The sequence below is a fragment of the Amblyraja radiata genome, chromosome 6 (genome assembly GCF_010909765.2).
Source record: "Amblyraja radiata isolate CabotCenter1 chromosome 6, sAmbRad1.1.pri, whole genome shotgun sequence".
Taxonomy (NCBI): domain Eukaryota; kingdom Metazoa; phylum Chordata; class Chondrichthyes; order Rajiformes; family Rajidae; genus Amblyraja; species Amblyraja radiata.
This window is the reverse complement of record NC_045961.1, coordinates 28,348,662-28,367,321: the sequence shown is the minus strand read 5'-3', so window position 1 is coordinate 28,367,321 and position 18,660 is coordinate 28,348,662. Positions and strand designations below refer to the sequence as shown.

Sequence of the window (18,660 nt, the reverse complement as noted above, 5' to 3'; positions counted from 1 at the left end):
CATGGTGAAACCAAAATGTATAAAAATTGCCTTTATTAAAATCTGACAATGTGCACTTTAACCACATGTGATTTTTTTTCCATTACAAATCTCAAATTGTGGGGTTTAGAGGCAAATAAATAAACGATGGGTCCTTGTCCCAAGCATTATGGAGGGCACTGTATCTGTAATTCATAGTCTTAGATCAGCAAGAACATTTTGTGTTGTCTAACTCTGGATTGGATGGAAAATATTTATAATTGTGTTGCTTGATATCGCTCAAGTGAATATAATCGGAAAAATTTACACTTCCACCAATAAAATGTACTCCATAAACAACCCATAATGACTACATTTTTATGGCTCCATGAAGCAGCTGCCAAAGATTAATATATTACCATGTACAAGGATGATGCAAGGGCAAATGATTAGAGGGACTGCAGATTGGAAGAATAATTGTGGTTCAAGTAGATTATTGAACGCTTTGAAGGGTTGGTTCAAACCATGACACTATCGTTACCTTTTTCAATTTAATACAACCATTACATAAACTCAAGTATAAATTCTTTGTGATTTTAATTGTATTTAAATGGCATGTTTCTCTTTGTATCTAGTTGCAGACTGGACTGGAAAGAAATAGAATTTTGTTACAAGCAGTGTCACCAAAACAACCACCATCACAACCAAGGGCAAAGAAAGTAAAGAACAAAAAGCAGCATCTGAAGGTAAACATTATCTGGCTTGAAAGCATTTAAAATATTTTAGAAGATAGACGAAAATGCTGGAGAAACTCAGCGGATCTGAGTTTCTCCAGCATTTTTGTCTATCTTTGATTTTTCCAGTATCTGCAGTTCTTTCTTAAACATAAAATATTTTAGAACAGCTTTTCTGGTTTGGTCTGAGGGTTGATGCATTTGACAATTTCCTGGCCGTGCTGAAGATATTGTGAGGCAATGTTGTACTTGATTTGGTATGTTTATGGAATCAGAAAATGTACAAGAAGTTGAAGTTGTAGCACCATTGTGTGACAGTAATGGCAGAAAACAGATTTAAAATCTTTTTTTTTTAAAGATCTGGGCATTTAAAAAGATAACATTTGAAATGAACTTCAAAAATATTGCCAAATATTCTTATTTTAAATAATGCCAGGACTTTTTTTGTGTCCATCTGAGGCACCAAACTACATCTCAATTTAATGCCATGACAAAAAGTTAGTACAGGTACACAACCTTTTATCCGAAAGCCTTGGGACCAGACACTTCTCTGATTTCGGAATTTTTCGGATTTCGGAATGGAAGATTTGTAGCGTAGATTTTAACGGGTGGCTCAGTGGTAGAGTGCTCGGCTCGTGGTCGCGAGTTTGCGCCTCGATCCCGGCAGCTGCCTCCTCCCCGGAGACCGGGGCACTCGTAGTCCTCAGGCTGCGCCGGTTGGAGCTCCGACCCCGGCGAACTCAATCCCTGGCTCCGCGGCGCTCCAAATCCAGCGGATGCCCGCAGCCCCAGCTAGCCAGGGATCGAGTTCGCCGGGGTCGGAGCTCCAACCGCCGCTCCATTTTCGATGGTAGGCCGCGAGGACGGGGCGAAGAAGCAGCTTGGAGGGATGCTGCCTCTTCGACCAGGTAGGGGACTAAGAATTAAAGTTTCCCCCTTCCCCCCCCCCCCACCACGTAAAACACCTCCAAACTAACGGACTAACATTTAAGCAATGATTTACAGATGTTTAAGTAGCTACAGTAGTACAGTAGTACAGACCTGGGTTGACCGTGGGTCGTTTCGGGTCAAGTTTGGCGCCAAACGCGAGCTTTGGTGTGCAGACGACATCCTGGAAAAAATGTCCGGTTTTCGGAGCTTTTCGGTTTCCGGAATTTCGGATAAAAGGTTGTGTACCTGTAGCTGGAATAATGTATGCCACCTCAATCCCTATAATCTTCCATGGAAGTGACTGGTTCAGTTTTGTACTCGAGTCACTGGAATAATCTTGAACTTGCAAACTTCGGACTGAAAATACGACCAATTGACCCATATACTATCTGGTTTTGAAAGTAAAATTAGATAAATTATGATTTTTAGATTTTGATACTCAGTGCTTGGCAGTCATGAGGAAAGCTGATGAGCAGATTTCTATATTTGGCTGTCTGACAAGGTTTTCTTTGCTTTCTTTTAGAAGTCTTATACTACCAATTCTCATGCACAACCCCATTATCGCTTTAATCTGGGTGATATTCCATTTGTTGCAGGAAAAGTGAGTATGAACGATTGCATTCATTTTACATGTGCTATTGCGTTGCATTGTTTTCTGCTGTAATGCTGTGTTCTATTGATTTTTACTAAACTCTTTATACATAGTCTCCAATGTTGCTGTTAGCTAGTTACTTAGGTCTTCTATGTTTATTTCCAATAGATATGGTCTTCGTACTTCAAGGAAGTTTAATGTTTGAAATTGTTCATTTTAAAGTTTTAAATTAAGATTTTAAAATGTTTCTGCAGTGTATTCGTGTAAGTGATTTTATGGAGGTAACCTAGTTCAATATTAGGAATTCTGAAGCGTAGGCTGGACTGCAGACTCTGCTACAGTTAAATCTAAACTGAGAATAATAATAATAATAATAATATCTTTTATTGTCATTGCACGTCAGTGCAACGAGATTTAGTATGCAGCTCCAACCGATGAAAAAGAAAAGTAAAATAAATAAATAAGCTGTGTGCCTTGACCAGTGCAGCAGTGTTGGTGGACCATGTGAGGTCCTCTGAAATGTGAGTGCCCAGAAACTCAAAGCTGGACACTCTCTCCACGCTTTCCCCGTAAATGGAGATTGGGGCGTATTCTCCATTATGGGACCTCCTGAAGTCAATAATCAGCTCCTTGGTCTTGGAGGTGTTTAGTGACAAGTTGTTACGTGTGCACCAGTCCGCCAGGTTCTGCACCTCCGCCCTGTATTTTATCACCGTTGGTGATCAGCCAATCACTGTTGTGTCGTCTGCAAACTTCACGATGGTGTTGGTGTCGAATGCAGGAACACAGTCGTGAGTGAAGAGGGAGTAGAGCATGGGGCTTAGTACACAGCCCTGTGGTGTGCCGGTGCTCAGGGTGATAGTGGAGGACAGTTGCAGGCCCAGTCTCACTGCCTGCGGTCGCTCCGTCAGAAAGTTCAGAATCCAATCGTATATCGGCGAGCTGAGGCCTAGCTGGTGGAGTTTGGTGGTGAGCTTGGTGGAGGCCAGTTCTCTGGAAATTTTCAAGAGAGAGCTACATAGGGCTCTTGAAGATAGCGGAGTCAGGGGATATGGAGAGAAGGCAGGAATGAGGTACTGGTTGTGAATGATCAGCCATGATCACATTGGATGGTGGTGCTGGCTTGAAGGGCCATATGGCCTACTCCTGCACCTATTGTCGCACATGTGCACATTTCACACCTGACCATCATTAGACTAGATCTGCATGTTGGTCCCATTGATCGATGAAAAAAATTGCTGTCAAGAGAATGACAAGTAGGCCTTTTCATTTGATTGATTAATGTATGTCTTTGTGTTACTACTTTTTAGTTAAAAAGTAACTTAAATAGTTAACAAATCTTTTTGGGTGATATTTACAAGCATTCAGTTTCAATACTGATCCTGGGATGGGCCTCAAGCTCTCAAAACCATTCTAAGTTTGCAGCCCGCAACTGGAGATATGAGACCATCACTTGCCTCAACCGCTGTTTTGATTTACACTCAACTGAGCCTCTCTAAACAGCTGGGAGCCACCATCACGGTGGAAGACCGTGACCAAGACAATGGTGGAAGAAATAATGTGGTACAAGGATCAGCAAAAGATCTGTTCCGTTATGAATTAAAGACCCCATAATCAAACTTGAATTAATAATTTTCAGACTCCTGAAGACTCCCGACTTCACAGAGAAGGATGACGTTAACAAACTCATAAACTTTCTGAAACTGGGAATGTGTGGATTTTTCAAATTGAATCGTGGAAGTGCTGAGATTTTTATTTTATATTCTACCTTTGCCCATTCTTCTGAGATTCTAGATTTCTTGTCGTCAGTTAAGACTTATTTCATTGTAGCAGTTAGCCATTCTTGCAAAAAGATAATCTCAAAATATTGATTCAAACTGAAAACGCTAGTCTTTCTTCTACTTTGAGATGGTTAATTACCACACTCACATGTTAAATTGACAAGTAAAGATAGGCAGGAAATGATTCCTTACCAAAATTGGTTTTGAGTTTAAATAAAATAAATACATGCAAAATGTAAGTGAAATTCCTTTGCTCACAATGTGCCAAAATGTGCCAAATGTATGTTTGAAATTATGTTGCTGTTGTTATGAGATTACAGCAGTCAATTTCTCCTTGGATCCCACAAACAGGAACTTTTTTTTTAGGTAAAGTGATTTTAATTATGGAATGGTAGGACATCCACTTGACTCCCTAATATTTGAAACATTTTAATTTAGTCTTTATGTCCATCTGAGAGAACAGATAGGACCTTAGTATATTACATTTAATCTGAAGGTTGATGCCTCCAACAGCATGGCCTTTCCTCAGTACTGCACTGGAATATTGATTTAGGCTACGAAAGAACAGACAAATAATGGAAATATTTAAATTTCCATCAACTGCAGTGTTTCTTTCACTTTTCAATTTCGATGGATTATTGTGTTTCAGTCTTTTGAATGGAATTGAATCCACAAGTAAACATTCTATGATCAGGTTGAATTTTGCATTGCATAAAAATATACCGAAGAAGAGTCCCGAACCGAAACATCACCAATCCATTTTCCCTAGTGATGCTGCCGGACCCGCTCAGTTACTCCAGCATTTTGTGTCTATCTTTGGTGTAAACCAGCGTCTGCAGCTCCTTTTTATTACAAAAAATATACTATTTGGTTTACTTTTTTTCCCCCCACATGCCTAGCTTCCAAATTGTTTTGTAAACATATTTATCGTGCATACTAACTATTGCCATGTGTTGTTTGAAAGGAAAGCCTTTGTTTCTTTTTTCTTCAAAAATATTTGATGGTAATTTAATTTAAACATTTTTATTAAACATGTAAAGTGTTTTAACGTTTAAGGTGCTTGTGTATGTACCTATTATTAACTAATGTCAAGAACAAATGTTGGTTTAAAATCAATTGCATCCAGCTTTTACGAATTTTGTTTTAAATCTTACTGTTGTCTTTGTCTTTCAGTCAGCTAGTCCAAGTCATTCAGTCCGTGCCAATGTTCAGCATGTATTGCATCTGTTGAAGCAACATAACAAAATCTTGTGCAATGACCGGGTGGTCAGCGAGCAGCCAATGGTCAAAAAAAGAGTCTCCAGAACTACCAATTCAATGAGTGAAAGTTCTACTGGATCTACTATATCTAATTCCCATGAGTTACTGTCTGAACTGTTGTTAACATTACAAGATGAATTTGGACAAATGAGTTTGTAAGTATTATATTCATCTACTGTAAAATATGCATATTAATTCATTGTTGTCCGTTTGGCATTTTATAGCTTCATAATGTTTAAATTTCTATATTTCTAGTATTACAGCATTCAAAATGTGATAAATCATAATATTATTAATTAAGATTGACACAAAATGCTAGAATAACTCAGCAGGACATGCATCCTCTCTGGATAGAAGGAATGCGTGACGTTTCGGGTCGAGACCCTACAGACTGAGTCAGGGGTGAGGGAGATACAGAAATAAGGAGGTGTAAAGTGTGAAAACAAGACAAAGGGGATGGAGATCAAGGAAAATGTAGAATAGATCATTGTTAGAGAATAGAGAAGATAACAACAAAGCAAACAGATAAAATGTAAGCGAGGACAGCCAGACTAGTCGGAGAACTGGGAATGGGGGAGGAATGGAGAGAGAGAGAGGGAAGGCAAAGGGTTACTTGAAGTTGGAGAAGTCAATATTCATACCGCTGGGGTGTACGCTGCCAGAGCGAAATATGAGGTGTTGTTCCTCCAATTTGCGAGTCAGAAAGATCAGTGTGGGAATGGGAGGGGGAGTTAGTGTATAGCAACTGGGCGATCAGGTAGGTTTAGGCAGACTGAGCAGAGGTGTTTGGTGAAATGATGCCGAGCCTGTGCTTGGTCCCCCACCGGGGAACAAGGGCTGAAGAGGGCCAGGCGTGGAGAGGTTCATCGGGTCACAGGCCTTTGTGTCCGGCTAGAGCTCTCCCTGGCCAAGTCCGTGGTCCCCGCCTGCTTCAAAAGACCCATCATTGTACCTGTACCAAAGAATGTCTCCCCAGCTTGTCTGAATGACTACCGTACGGTGGCCCTCACCTCGGTTGGTCAAGAACTACATCTGCGTCTTCCTCCCTCGCAACATGGACCCGCTACAATTCGCATATCGTCCGAACAGATCCATGGACGATACTGTCTCCCAAGTTCTGCACACCGCTCTCTCTCACCTTGACAGCCAGAAGGGGGCTATGTGAGGATGCTGTTCATAGACTTCAGTTCAGCCTTCACACGATAGTCCCCACCAGACTTGCCGAGAAGCTGCTGGAATTGGGGCTCAACACAACACTCCCCTTGGTGCCTGGGCCATGGACTTTCTCACCGCCAGACCCCCCAGGTAGTCAATATGGGAGGAAATACATCGAAGTCCCTCACCCTGAGCACAGGATCCCCCCCCCCCCCCCCCCCAGGGTTGCGTCCTCAGCCCCCTATTGTACTCCCTGTACACACATGACTGTGTGGCTAGGTTCAGCTCCAACTCTCAAGTCAAGTCAAGTTTATTTGTCACATACACATACGAGATGTGCAGTGAAATGAAAGTGGCAATGCTCGCGGACAAACAACCAAACAAACTATAAACACAATCATAAACACACATATTCTTTTACATAATAAATAATGGAAGGAAAAACGTTCAGTAGAGTTAGTCCCTGGTGAGATAGGCGTTTACAGTCCGAATGGCCTCTGGGAAGAAACTCCTTCTCAACCTCTCCGTTCTCACCGCATGGCAACGGAGGCGTTTGCCTGACCGTAGCAGCTGGAACAGTCCGTTGCAGGGGTGGAAGGGGTCTCTCATGATATTGTTGGCTCTGGAGTTGCTCCTCCTGATGTATAGTTCCTGCAGGGGGGCGAGTGAAGTTCCCATAGTGCGTTCAGCCGAACGCACTACTCTCTGCAGAGCCTTCTTGTCCTTGGCAGAGCAATTCCAAAACCAGATGGTAATATTCCCGGACAAGATGCTTTCCACCGCCGCTGCGTAGAAGCACTGGAGGATCCTTGGAGACACTCTGAATTTCCTCAATTGCCTGAGGTGGTAAAGGCGCTGCCTTGCCTTACTCACGAGTGCTGAGGCGTGTGATGCCCATGTCATATCCTCGGAGATGTGGACTCCCAGATATTTAAAACAGTTCACCCTATCCACAGGATCCCCATTTATCCTCAATGGAGTGTACATCCTCGGATGATGTGCCCTCCTAAAGTCCATGATCAGCTCCTTCGTTTCTTTGATGTTCAAGACGAGGCTGTTATCCTGGCACCAGAGTGCTAGATCAACCACCTCCTCCCGGTAGGCCTTCTCGTCGTTGTCTGAGATCAGGCCCACCACCACCTTACTGGTGAGTAAGGCAAGGCAGCGCCTTTACCACCTCAGGCAATTGAGGAAATTCAGAGTGTCTCTGAGGATCCTCCAGTGCTTCTACTCAGCGGCTGTGGAAAGCATCATGTCCGGAAACATTACAATCTGGTTTGGGAACTGCTCTGCCCAGGACAAGAAGGCTTTGCAGAGAGTAGTGCGTTCGGCCGAACGCACTATGGGAATTACACTCGCCCCCCCCCCCCTGCAGGAACTATACATCAGAAGGTGCAGATCCAGAGCCAACAAGATCATAGGGGACCCCTTCCACCCCAGCAATGGACTGTTCCAGCTGCTACGGTCAGGCAAACGCCTCAGTTGCCATGCTGTGAAAACAGAGAGGATGAGAAGGATTTTCTTCCCAGAGGCCATTAGGGACTGTAAACTTCCATCTCACCAGGGACTAACTTACTGTACCAATTTACTGTTGTGTGGTGGCTCTTTAAAATTGCTGTTTTTTCTTTTCTTTTTTTTTTTCTCCCCCAAATATGTAATTCCTGATTCTGTTCCATTCTGTTTTGTAGTTTTTTTTTTGCACAATCCGCAAGGATTGCCACTTTTCATTTCACTGCACATCTCGTATGCGTATGTGACGAATAAACTTGACTTGACTTGACTTGAGCTGGTTGCAAAGGCCCTGACCATGGGTGAACAAAGAGGAAGATGACTGATGACTGATGACTGATGCCTTCCCTCACAGTGGGAAACATTGATTCCGCTGTGGGGGATGTTCATATTAAATTCTAATGTGTATTGTGCTCTTTTTTATTCGTATGGCTGTATGGCAACTCAAATCTCATTCTACCAGTTGGTGCATGTGACAACAAATGGAACTTGAACTTAACCCTAGTCCTATCCCTAACCCTATCAAGAATAGAGGATTTTTTTAAAGGATGATGAATACTTTAATTATTAATACCTACCGTTTAAAAGTATGTTCATTTCAGATTGATCCCCCATTAAATAAATATGCCGACTTGAAATTTCACGAGTAACCATCGGGACATGCGGTTTTCCGGGAGGGGGGCATCGAACATCCGGAATCCCCCCCCCCCCCCAAAAAACACTTTATTCATTTAGGGTTTAATCTTTATTTATGAGGATTATGTTTATTAACAATATTGAAAAAGAAGAAATGGGATAGAATTACGGATTTTCCTTATATACAGCATCAAAGTAGTGGAACACCAAAGTCGACACTTACTGAAGAATCCCTCTTTAGTCATCTCCGTCTCGTGACACGCCCAAACTTGATCATCTCCATCACGCTGGGTCATGTCCGTCACATTAGTATTTTATGCTCATAATGTGTAAAATAATACAACAATGATCATAATTATGAATTGTAATTCATAAATGAACAATATGCTTCTGCCTATTCATCTGAAGTTAATATTGTTTTAGAGGAAGTTGGTGAAAGGTTATGTGACGGTTATCATTCTTGCTGAAAATCGCCACTTTTTACGGCAGTAAACTTACGAAGGTTTAAAATCAATGCGTTAGACTGAAAGTTTTACAGTGTTGTTCATCATAAAAATGCGATGGATATGACTGACTGCAATGGGCAACCTGGAAATAGTAGAGGAAAAAATGAATTAAATTCTCTTAAAGATTGCGCCAAACATATTTTTCCCACAGTAGAGATGTTCATCTATGAAACAACATTCAAAGTTGTAAAAATGTAAATTTTATAATCGGGTTTCCAGAAACTTCAAAATAGACACTTACTGAATAATCACCCATAAGTGGTGGGACAGGACAACTGCAGGATTGGGGATGTGTCCTAAGTACATGGATTAAATCTCAAGTAGCTGGCATACAACTTTTGTCATTTGCAGAAAATAGCATAGAATATAAAATCATGTTTAAAGAATGGAATGAATTTGGGTGGAAGGGATCAAAATTCATACTTGATTCATTTGTTCCCACCTGAACTTAAGCAAACGGGGTAATCAAGTGATGTAAGTGATAGAATTGAATGAAATTAAAGAAGTTATCATATTAAAATAAAAGTAACAAAGTGGAAATGAGCAGATTGGGAAATTGTTAAAAATAAACGGACTATCAGGAAAATAGTACGGGCAGCAAACGTGAATATGTGGGGGGGGGGGGGGGGGGGGGGGAGAATTGAAAGGTGCTGAGCTGTATCAGGGAGAACAAATCTGAGGTTAAAGGTTAATGCATGCAGGACTATCACAGAAAAGGGAAGGCATTACATTTTTTGCTCTGTTTTCATAGTGGAGTGAGAAGAAAATACCAGATAATCTTTGAAAAAAGGCAGGGCATTTTGTTTTACTTCTGATCATACTTATTTTTGTATGTCTTGAGGGAGGTTGAAGGCTAATTCTATCTCGACTATGTTTTTAGATAGTGTCTGACATATCACCATGTTAGATCGAACTCGATGTTTTGAAGACAAATATAGGATGGCCAATGATTAGTCAGTAATTTCACAGAGATACACTGCTAATTACTTTTTAAACTTCTTCAGCATTTCTGCCCAAAATCTCTTTCACATAGTAACATTGGTCCTCTTTACAATGTGTACCCGATCCCAGCAACCTCTTGAAACAGCCAAGCTGCTTGTGGACTTGTGCCTTCTTCCCCTATATATGTGGTGCATATTCTTTTTGAAAGCAAAAAGCAAGTTTTCTACTATGTGCACTTAATTCCAACCGAGTACTTTAGAGGTGGGCATGGCAATGGTGGAGAGGAAATGAAATGTGATTAGCAGTTATTCGGCTTCTGTCTTAATGGATAGATACACTTCTGGTGGGGTGGACATGTGGATCAAAAAACAAACATGTTTTTCTCTCTATGCTTATCTCCTGTGTCTTAACTACTGTTGGCTTTAGATTACATGTATCAGCCAAGGATGCAGACACATTGCATGGTGTTCCTGATGTTGTTTCTGAATCCTTTTGTATCCTGTGCCTTTCTCGTGCTTCTTTTACTGAATTCTGCTCAATGAAAGCATTGAGTCTTCAATATTAAAATTACATTTGTTTTCGTACAGCTAATAAATGCGATTTTTAATCTTTTTAAACTAGTGAGCACCATGAACTGGTTAAACAAATCCATGAAGCAAAAACAAATGCAATGAGAGAGGACTTGGAGCGAGAGTTAGAAGCGTTGGTGAAAAGAATGGAAGCAAAAGGAGATCAGATTGCTAAAGTTCGCAAACATCAAGCATCAGTAAGTGATTTATTTTTAAGGATTTACAAAGTAATTTAATTCTTTTGACACAGAAAATAAAGTTGCTACTTAATTTATCAATGGTTTGATTTTTGGGCTCCATTAATTTTACTAATTTCAGCTGCTATAAATTGTTGATGTCAGGAGACACCAACATCTATTTATGCTTTCCACTGGTCTCCCTTAACTGGGACTTCTGTTTGAGAGTTGTGGATTATTGCAGAATGAACTAAACTGCGATTCCTTCCATGACCGAATACAATGTTAATAACAACCTGCCTTGAACATGAGCAATGATTACCTGGCTGAGGGTTATAATTTTTTTGTATCGAAGGAAAGATTTTAAAATAAGATATTAAAAATAGTCTCTCATTACATCTTGGGGGTGATTCGTCCCTCCTGGCTTGGAATTTCACGCGGCTCTAAGTTTCTGCACTGTTTAAATGAGTTGAGATTTATTGTTGTCCGTTCTTTGTTCTTCAATAAAGTACTGTTTCTTTGAAATTCAAGTACATTTCAACTTTGTACAATGTTTGCAAAATAATCATACCAATATTTTGATGTAGAGAAGAGTTCTTACGCTTTAGCTGGTAATCTTTCACAGTCGCAAAATTTAATAACAAGCAGCTACCTTGTAAAAATCTTTACCTTCAGACTTAATGATGCAGCTAGGGAATAATGTACCTTCATTGTAATGAGGAGGTGCCAAATAATATTTAGAGGCTTCTTGCTATGTATGAAAAGTTGGAAGAAGAAAGGAATAGTGCATTTTATTTAGAACTGGAAATTCCACAAGAATATAACATGCACAAGTTGCTGCTTTCAAAATCTTTGGGGAAGACTGGGGAAATGTACACAATTAAACTAACTCCTTCAAGTCTGGCGACGCAGGGGTGTACAAAAGTCCAGATGACAAGGCCATGAAAAAGGCCAAAAGGGACTTTTGCTCGAAGCTGGAGGATGAGGTGGATGTTCAGCAACTGTGGCAGGGCTTGAATGCCATCATCTCCTACAAGGCAAAATCAGGGGGCAGCTCAAGCAACAGAGAAGCATCACCCCCTGACGAGCTCAATGCATTCTAAGCAAACGTTGATAGGGAGAACATTGACGTACCTTCCCGAGCCCCCATATGCCCTGACGGTATTGCAGTCACAGTCAAGAGGATGACGTCAAAAGACCCTTCAGCAGAGTAAACCCTCGGAAAGCATCTGGATCTGATGGTATATCCGGTTGCATACTCATAACCTGTGCAGACCAACTGGGTGGAGTTTTTGCAGACATTTTTAACCTCTCATTACTGAGGTCTGTGGTTCCCACCTGCTTTAAGAGGGCATCAATAATCCATGAAGAGTAAGGTGACGTGCTGCAACAACTATCGACCGGTGGCACTAATGTCCTTGGTGCTGAAGTGATTTGAGAGGTTGGTTATGGCGCATATCAACTGCTACATCAACAGGAACCTCGACCCATTACAGTTTGCCTATCGCCATAACAGGTCAACGGAGGATGTGAACTCACTGGCTCTCCACTCTGCACTAGACCACTTGGACAATAAAAACTCATGAGTCAGGCTGTTTATAGACTACAGCTCGCATTCAATGCCATCATCCCGTCCAAGCAGACCACACACAGTGTGTTCGAATTGGCAAAAACACTTCTTCCTCAATAACAATAAGTACGGGAGCACCTCAAGACTGCGTGCTCAGCCCCCTGCTCTATTCACTCTATACTCCTGACTGTGTAGCTGGACATAGTGCGAACTCCATCCTCAAGTTCGCCGACGACACCACCGTTGTTGGAAGAATTACAGATGGTGACGAGTCAGAATATAGAAATGAGATCGATTGACTGAAAAATTGTGCCAGCACAACAACCTGGCTTTCAATGTCAGTAAGACCAAGGAACTGATTGTGGACATTGGAAGAGGAAGGAGGAAGTGGCGGCGCTGCCTTGCAGCTGCGGCTCGCCTGCAGTCCGTTTGTCTTTTCTGTTTTTTGTTTTCTTTTGTCCCGTTGTTGCAGTTTATTTCGGTTTATTTAGTTGTGTATGTGTGGGGGGTGGGTGTGGTATGTTTTTTGACTCTTCCTTCGGGGGGGGGATGCGACCTTTCCTGCCGTATACTCCGTCTTCGTGTCCGTCAGCACTGATGCCTATCGCGGAGCTGGCGGCCTCCAACTGCGACCGACATCGAGGCTGCGGAGGCAGAGCCAGGACTTACCAACGCGAGGCTGGCCGACTTCGGGGCTGTGGTTGCGGGGCGACCCAACTTCCGACCCGAATTTGGAGCCTCGGATGCTCAGCCGCGATCCAGTGGACGACATCATCGGGAGCTCGAGTTCTGTTTTCCAGAGCTCCCGCAACTACAGCTGCGTCCGCTGGACTGGAGGATGGCAGCTTCAGCAGCTTCGACCGCCCCAGGCCGCGGAGTTTGAACTGGCCCGTTTGCGGAGCACGGATTCAGCCGCGGGACTTACCTACCATCACCCGGCAGGGCCACACATCGAAGGCTTGGATTGCCTCAGCGCAGAGGGAGAGCAAGGAGGGAAGAGACAATGACTTTGGGACTTTAAACTGTGTTGAGTGTTTGGTATTTATTCTATGTTATGACTGCAGGCTAAACCATTTCGTTGCACTGAAAAGTGCAATGACAATAAATTGAATCAAATCAAATCAAATCAAATGAAGACCCGTAAACCTGTGTATATCGACAGGTGGAGTAAGTCAAAAGCTTCAAATTCCTGGTTGTGCATCTTTCATAGACCCAGCACTTTATAAAGAAAGCACATCAACACCTCTACTTCCTGAGAAGATTATGGAGATTCGGAATGTCGAAGAGGATTCTCGTGAACCTTTACAGGTGTACAGTAGAAAGCATATTGACTGGTTGCATCGTGGCCTGGTTCAGCAACTTGAATGCACAGGAGCGAAGAAGACTGCAAAAAGTTGTGAATACAGCCCAGTCCATCGCGGGTTCTGACCTCCCCACCATTGAAGGGATTTACCGGAAAAGACAGAGACGTCATCAGAGACCCACGCCACCCTGGCTACACGCTCATTTCACCCCTGCCATTGGGAAGAAGGTACAGGAACCTGAAAACAATAACATCTAGGGTCAGGAACAGCTTCTTCCCTGCAGCCATTAGGCTATTAAACATTACAACCTCAAATAAGCTCTGAAGTACATAGACATTGTTATTAGTGCACTATTATTGTTTGTTTTGTGTGTGTGTGTGTGTGTACTCGCACTGAACTTTCTTTTCTTCGTATTGTTTACAGTGTAATATGTTTACATATTCTGTTGTGCTGATGCAAGTAAGAATTTTATTGTTCTATTTGGGACATATTACAATAAAACACTCTTGACTCTCTAATATGTAACCAGGATTTTGAAAATGCAAAATTAATAATTTGTATTCATTTCACTCCAACTGCAATAACTACTTAATATTTGTCGTTAACATGTCTGTTCATATTGAAAGTTCTATACTTGGAGTTTTTCCTCATCACAAAGATATTGTCTATGTTAATTTTAGTAAGTATTGTGTAAGTGTAGAAAGTACAGCAGCCAATCTGAACGATTGGAGACGGGCAACATCACCCCTAGCTCGCCGGCTAACAACACCGCCAACGCGCTGGCTAGCGAGGCACACCGCTGGGGATGTGCACACATTCTCGGTGTCCGAGCATGACGTGAGGAGGGAGCTGATGCGTGTGAACACGAGGAAAGCTGTAGGCCCAGATGGTATATCTGGGCGAGTACTAAAGTCTTGTGCTAATCAGCTAGCTCCAGTGCTCACCACAATATTCAACCTCTCCCTGGCCAAGTCCATGGTCCCTGCCTGCTTCAAAAGATCCACCATTGTACCAGTGCCTAAGAATGCTTCTCCAGCCTGCTTGAATGACTACCGCCGGTGGCCCTCACCTCGATAGTCATGAAATGCTTTGAGCGGCTGATCAAGAACTACATCTGCGCCTTCCTCCCTCGCACCATGAACCCGCTAGTTTGCATACTGTCTGAACAGATCCACGGACGATGCGGTCTTTCAGGTTCTGCACACCGCTCTCTCTCACCTTGACAGCCAGAAGGAGGTGGAGGGGGGGCTATGTGAGGATGCTGTTCATTGATTTCAGTTTAGCTTTCAACACCATAGTCCCCACTAGACTTGCTGAGAAGGTGCTGGAACTGGGGCTGAACACTCCCCTGTGCCTGGGTCCTGGACGTTATCACCGCCAGGGCCCAGGTGGTCAAGATGAGAAGACATACCTCCAACCCCCTCACCCTGAACACAGGATCCCCTCAGGGTTGTGTCCTTAGCCCCCTACTGTATTCCCTGTACACACATGACTGTGTGGCCTGGTTCATTTCCAACTCCATCATCAAGTTTGCTAATGACACTGTGGTGGTGGGCCTGATCTCCGATAACGATTAGAAGGCCTACCGGGAGGAGGTGGTTGATCTGGCACTCTGGTGTCAGGCCAACAGCCTCCTCTTGAATGTCACAAAAACTAAGGAGCTGTTCGTGGACTTTAGAAGGGCTCAAAATCCGAGGACGTACATGACACTGGAGATAAATGGGACTACTGTGGATAAGATGAGCAGCTTTAAATACCTGGGAGTCCACATCACAGAGGATCTGATATGGACAACACACACTGCCGCACTGGCGAGAAAGGCAAGGCAGCGCCTTTACCACCTCAGGCAGCTGAGGAAATTCAGTCTCTCTGAGGATCCTTCAATGCTACTCTGAGGCTGTAGAAAGCATCTTGGCCGGTAACATCTCGATCTGGTTTGGGAACAGTTCTGCCCAGGACAGGAAAGCTCTGCAAAGAGTAGTGCGTTCGGCCGAATGCACAATGGGAACTACACTCACCCCCCCTGCAGGACCTATACACCAGGAGGTGCAGATCCAGAGCCAGCAAGATAATGAAGGACCCCTACCAACCCCAGCAACGGATTGTTCCCGCTGCTACGGTCAGGCAAGCGCCTCCACTGTCACGCTGCAAAAACAGAGAGGATGAGACAGAGTTTCTTCCCACAGGACTGTAAACTTTAATCTCACCGGGGACTAATTTACTATTGTGTTGTGTCTTTTTATTTTTCTAAAATGTAAATACTGGTTCTGTTCTGTTGTTTTGCACAATCCACAAGCATTGCCACTTTCATTTCAGTGCACATCTTGTATGTGTATGTGACAAATAAAGTTGACTTTGACTTTGAACATAGCAAGTTCTCACAAACGAGAAAATATTAACAAGATAATCCATGTTGGGAATTTTGACTGAAGGATAGTTATTTGCCTGCATGTTTTTCAAATATTGGTATGTGTAATGGGGTGTTGCACCATTAATGATTAGGACATTGTGATGAGGTTTTAACCTTGTGATCTCTACTGCAATAGGGACTGTAGACAGGACACAAGTTTGAAATCTTGCCTCAAGGTCATCATCACTAATGGTGCAGCAGTCTGTTACACGGGAGAATCTATCTAGAGCACAGTGCACTACACTCGGGCGTGGAACTTGACTACCAAAAACTGTTACCTTGAGCTAGGATTACTACCAACTGAATTGTGGTTTACATTTCAGATCATTACGTACTATAAAGGATTAGGAATGAATAATATTGAAGTCTTGCTGCTTTGTTTCTGTAGTTGATTAAAATTCTTTTTTTTTCCTTTTAGCTTAAATTCCAGGAAAAAGTAAGGAAAAGACATTCTGCTGGAGGAGCGACAAATCAGAAAAAAACCCATGCAAGTGAAGTGCAAGTTACAACAACTGTAACAACTAAAGGGAAGGATGCTGTTAAAGTACGACAAGGAAATAAAAACAAAGGAAGCCTTTGCTTGTTAAGGGATATGCAGACTATACAAACCACCCTCCGAAAAGATGATGTGAATTGGGGTTATTGAAGTCGTGTAGTTTTATCAAAGTGGTGTGAATTTAATAATTCTGTACCATGCTTGTTTACAGCAGAAGAATGTGCATTTTATAACTGGTTCTTCAACACTTTCTGACATCAACCATTTTTGGTTATAATAATTTAAAATTCCTTCAGAAAAACGTATTGAAAGTTATTATATGACTTTGAAGGTGAAATGCCAAGATCCATACAATATATTTATAAGAACAACTTTAATTTTGTTTGTGGGCCACTGCATTGCTGCAAGGATATCTTTCAATTTTCAGTATTACATCTGTGTGTGCTGTTCCAAGTTGCAGGTGTCCTTCAGCTGGGAAGATGAAACAATGAATCTGAGATTCACCTTGGTAGTCTATATGTTGGAAGTACATCTCTTATAAATACTGCCTGTCATGGCTATGCATATTCTGATGTCTTGGTCAATTTCATGACAATTAATATGGACAGAAGTTCAGCAATGCTTTTAAATTTTAAGCTGCAACTGAACCTGAAGATTTTATTTTAAATGACCTCCAGATTGCTATATTTACTCAGGGAAGTCTATCCAAATAATGTTTTCAAAAGGTAAGCTCAATTAAAGTGACGATCGTTTTTTTTTTACTAAACTCAATTGCAGATGGTATCTGTATAAAATATGTAGAATTGTTGATCTGGTTTAAAAATTTTTAATGGACCATGTCAATATTTTATATTTCTGATGCAAGTTCAGCAGCAAGTTAACCCCTCAACAAATACTTAAATAATAAATCTACTTTATCATTTTGTATGTTTTCTCGGGTGACTGTCAAATTATACAACCTGTTGCTTCTAGCACTTTATTAATTTATAGATATTTTCATTAATTAAACCACCCAAAACGGATGTTTCCAGGAAATGCATATGTAATGTTTTGTGTGCTTTAATTAGGGTTGGAACAAGTTTCAACTATTTTAAACTCTGTTAAGACAAAGGAATTTGGCTTGTATTGGACCTGTTTTACTTACAAGATCCCTTATTTCTACTTGAGGGCTTTGTACATACAAAGCCTTATCGGGTAAATTCATTTTATTAGTACCAAATGCATCTGTATTTTTCCTTTTATTACAGACATTGGGTACATAAATGAATTGAAAAATAAATATGGGTTCTGGATTTATTTTGCTGCATTTTTTGAGAAAACCCTTTGCACTCTGCAGACGTGTAGTAAATTTTACAAATAATTATTTAATTTTTGTTTTGGTCTCAGTATAAGATTTTTCTGAAGCATAGTATCATGTAAATGTTGTCACCTCGCATGTTTTATACAAAATTAATGGCTATGAAAATTGTCATCACCGTGATCTAAATAGTCACTTGGCTGGTATGGAATGTAATATTTGCCTAATAGCATTAAGTTAGTCAAGTGGCTGCATTCACAAGATATTTTTTTGAACAAACAAGGTTACTTGGTTGCCAATGCAGCGTGCAATGCTCCATAGTTAACAGTACATACGTTTCCTTTTAAGTTGTGATGAGGTTGCATTTATCCCAATACTTTTGAGACCACATTTGATCACCTACCTGCATTGAAGCTATTTGCTTAGCTCAAGCTTGAATCTGCATTTTTTTCACACAAATGTGTAAATTATTTTACTTAGCATTGTGATATTATTATGTGAAATAAACTTTTTTTGAATGGGGACTTCTAATATGTCAAGCGTGAATATTGCACAAGGTGTTTTGCACAATGACTGGTGCAAGGAGTTTAAATGTAATTTTGGTTATGTGAGCTAGTTTTCACATTTTAATCTGCAAAATACATAACGCTTAATGGAGCAATATCCTAGATGTTTAAATCTCACATGGCGGTGCTGCCCTCTAGCATTTTGAACTCCAATGTTCCATTAGCAATCTTGTTTTTTTGTGTGTGTAAGTGCTACACAAGTACTCTCATCTAGCTCCCTTTCACCATTGGCCTACCAACTCCATTGTAGTGGTGACAGGCCTGCCTTC

At 41.6% G+C, this 18,660-nt stretch overlaps 1 protein-coding gene across 2 annotated transcripts in view; it reads left to right on the top strand.

The window, feature by feature from the left end:
• The window catches only part of cep57 (centrosomal protein 57), a 32,754-nt gene extending 14,405 nt beyond the window's left edge, over nucleotides 1-18,349 (top strand). For both annotated transcript variants that reach the window (XM_033022376.1, XM_033022377.1), the window contains 5 exons: nucleotides 594-704; nucleotides 2,146-2,223; nucleotides 5,169-5,410; nucleotides 10,625-10,769; nucleotides 16,451-18,349. In XM_033022376.1, coding sequence (XP_032878267.1) covers nucleotides 594-704; nucleotides 2,146-2,223; nucleotides 5,169-5,410; nucleotides 10,625-10,769; nucleotides 16,451-16,678 — 804 coding nt within the window. In that variant the 3' untranslated portion in view covers nucleotides 16,679-18,349. The remainder of the gene's footprint in view (nucleotides 1-593; nucleotides 705-2,145; nucleotides 2,224-5,168; nucleotides 5,411-10,624; nucleotides 10,770-16,450) is intronic.
• Nucleotides 18,350-18,660: the final 311 nt, after the last annotated feature.